We start from the raw sequence: 2615 nt of genomic DNA, 5'->3' as shown, positions 1-2615 counted from the left end.
TCTCTTCCTCTCTCTCTCTCTCTCTCTCTCTCTCAGTCTAGATATAGCCCCCTGGCCACTAGCATGCAGCCACCCAGAAATACAAACGTATTATATTCCCGAACCCCTTCCACTGTCCTCTGTTTATCTGTCCCTCCCATTTTACCCCCTTCCCTTTCTTTCTGCCGATTCAATGTCTCTCACCTTATATCTCTCTTTCTCTTTAGCCTTCAACTCAGTCAGTGTGTTTGTGTCTTTTTCTCTACCGTTCTGTCATTTGTTGTTTATGTGTCGTTCGATCTGTCTCTCTTTCTGTCTCTTGTTGTTTATGTGTCGTTCGATCTGTCTCTCTTTCTGTCTCTTGTTGTTTATGTGTCGGTCGATCTGTCTCTCTTTCTGTCTCTTGTTGTTTATGTGTCGGTCGATCTGTCGCTCTTTCTGTTCCTTTGTCATCGCCTCGGTCTCGGGCTCTCTGGCTGTCTCTCAGTCGGCCTCTCCCTCTCTTCTCTCTCTCTCTCTTCTCTCTCTCTCTCTCTCTCTCTCTCTCTCTCTCTCTCTCTCTCTCTCATACACACACACACACACACACACACACACACACACACACACACACACACACACACACACACACACACACACTCATTCGCTCACCTACAGAAAAAGATACTGCTTTCAAAACAGACTCCCATACTCCCATTCCTTCTCCTATAATATTTAATATTGGCCACCATTCGACAGAGAATGCTCAAACCTTTTGCAAATCAATATTTCCTGCCTCTAATTATCCTCGGAAAAAAGTATTAAAATCTACATGAAAACTCCGCCTTGTTAATAACAACCGTAATTAGCTTTGTCTTGCGGGGCGCCAAGAATAGGCCAATATGGAGATTATCCTTTATATCCCCAGTCCTGTGAACGCAATGTTGAGTCCCTTTTCAGTATGATTTGCTTAAAATCTCTGTACACGTGAGTGCTTCGATTTCCGTTTTGACGTCAGCATCGAGGCAAACAATAGCATTTTCTTGACTGTGTCTTAACCCACATCTGAGAATGGTCGAGTGACGCCTTTGTGGCTAAACCAGAAAATAATGCTGTAGTATTTATACTATTGTTATTCGGGGTAATTTTTTGAGCACACCGAACCACTTTTTTTTCACTTTCCGTGTTCCTCGTGGGTGACATGACAGATGTATTTCATCAAATACGATTCAGTATCATAGAATTTCTACATAATGACGATTATGATATTAACAGCAATATACTTTAGTAGTAGTAGTAGTAGTAGTAGTAGTAGTAGTAGTAGTACCATTATTATTATTATTATTATTATTATTATTATTATTATTATTATTATTATTATTATTATTATTATTATTATCATTATTATCTTCTTCATCGATATAATTATAATCAGTATCACCCATAAGATCGCTGATATTATTCTACTTTTATTGTCATTGCTTTGTTTTTTTGTGTACTTGGAAAGTTTGCTGGTGTAGTCATTTTTGTTGAAAATTTCCAATGTTTTCTAAAGTGTTGCTGTCACCATATCTTTAAACAGAATAAGCGGTATGCCTATTGCGTCGGTTATTGTTTCTTTCATCGCCGTTGTCGTCGTTGTTGTACTTGTAGATGTTTTAGAAGATGACGCTTATTTTTCTGGAACTGCTGTTGGTACTAAAGCTGTTGCTGCAGTTGCTGTCATTACTGTTGCAGCAGGTGTTGGTTTTTTTTTGGTGCTGCTGTTGCTGTTGTTACCACTGCTGCAGCTGTTGCTGCTTTTGCTACTGTTGCTGCTTTTGCTCCTGCTGCTGTTTTTGTTAATAATAATAGATGGTATTTGTACAGCGCAAATCCCCGCTGAACAGCAAGCTCTATGCGCTTCACAATCTATACTATTACCCCAGCACACATGAGAGCATTCTGAAACTTCCTGGGAAGCATACAGTGCAAGCAACCATTTATAGGCGCTAAAGCACTAACATACTGACAAGATCTTTCGTTGTCTATGGCCGAGTACTCATTTCCACCTGGGTGAAGTGAGGAAAATTCGTGTAAAGTGCCCTTCCCAAGGACACAACGTCGGGCCCGCGGCTCGAACCCCCGACCCGCAACCTCACGATTACGAGTCCGGTTACTGCTATTGCTGTTGTTACTACTGCTGCTGCTGTTGCTGCTGCTGTTGCTGCTGTTGCTGCTGTTGCTGCTATTACTGCTGTTGCTGCTTTTGCTACTGTTGCTGCTTTTGCTGCTGCAGCTGCTGTTTTTGTTACTTCTATTGCTGTTGCTACTGCTGTTGCTGCTGATGTTGCTGTTGCAGGAGTGGACGGTGTACTTACCCGAATATAACAGCACTCAATCAGTGGCGTGCGGCCCTCGCTGCTCCAACAGTTGAGCAGTGCGTTGTTGGACGCGGCCAGCATAAAGCGGGTCAGGTGAGCCTTGCCCTTCCGAATGGCGCGAAACAAGTGCTGCACGTCCTGCTCATGGCCCAGCTCTGGTGATGACGTCATCACGATCAGATGACGTCACCTTCGTTGATGTGAGATTGTGGCTAACAGAATCTGCGAAAGATAACAACAAATACAAAATAGATCTATAATATTATTGTTATGATTTCGCTGTTATAATACTAT

The 2615-nt window shown here is 42.2% G+C and overlaps 1 protein-coding gene across 1 annotated transcript in view; it reads right to left on the bottom strand.

The window, feature by feature from the left end:
• Window positions 1–2615, bottom strand: part of LOC101850436 (synphilin-1-like) — a 93661-nt gene that overhangs the window by 24918 nt on the left and 66128 nt on the right. Inside the window, exon 2 of the mRNA XM_005107561.3 lies at window positions 2319–2543. Coding sequence (XP_005107618.1) covers window positions 2319–2492 — 174 coding nt within the window. The 5' untranslated portion in view covers window positions 2493–2543. The remainder of the gene's footprint in view (window positions 1–2318; window positions 2544–2615) is intronic.

The sequence above is a fragment of the Aplysia californica genome, unplaced genomic scaffold, assembly GCF_000002075.1.
Source record: "Aplysia californica isolate F4 #8 unplaced genomic scaffold, AplCal3.0 scaffold00612, whole genome shotgun sequence".
Classification (NCBI taxonomy): domain Eukaryota; kingdom Metazoa; phylum Mollusca; class Gastropoda; order Aplysiida; family Aplysiidae; genus Aplysia; species Aplysia californica.
Note: the sequence above shows the minus strand (reverse complement) of the source record. Positions and strands in the feature narration are given on the sequence as shown.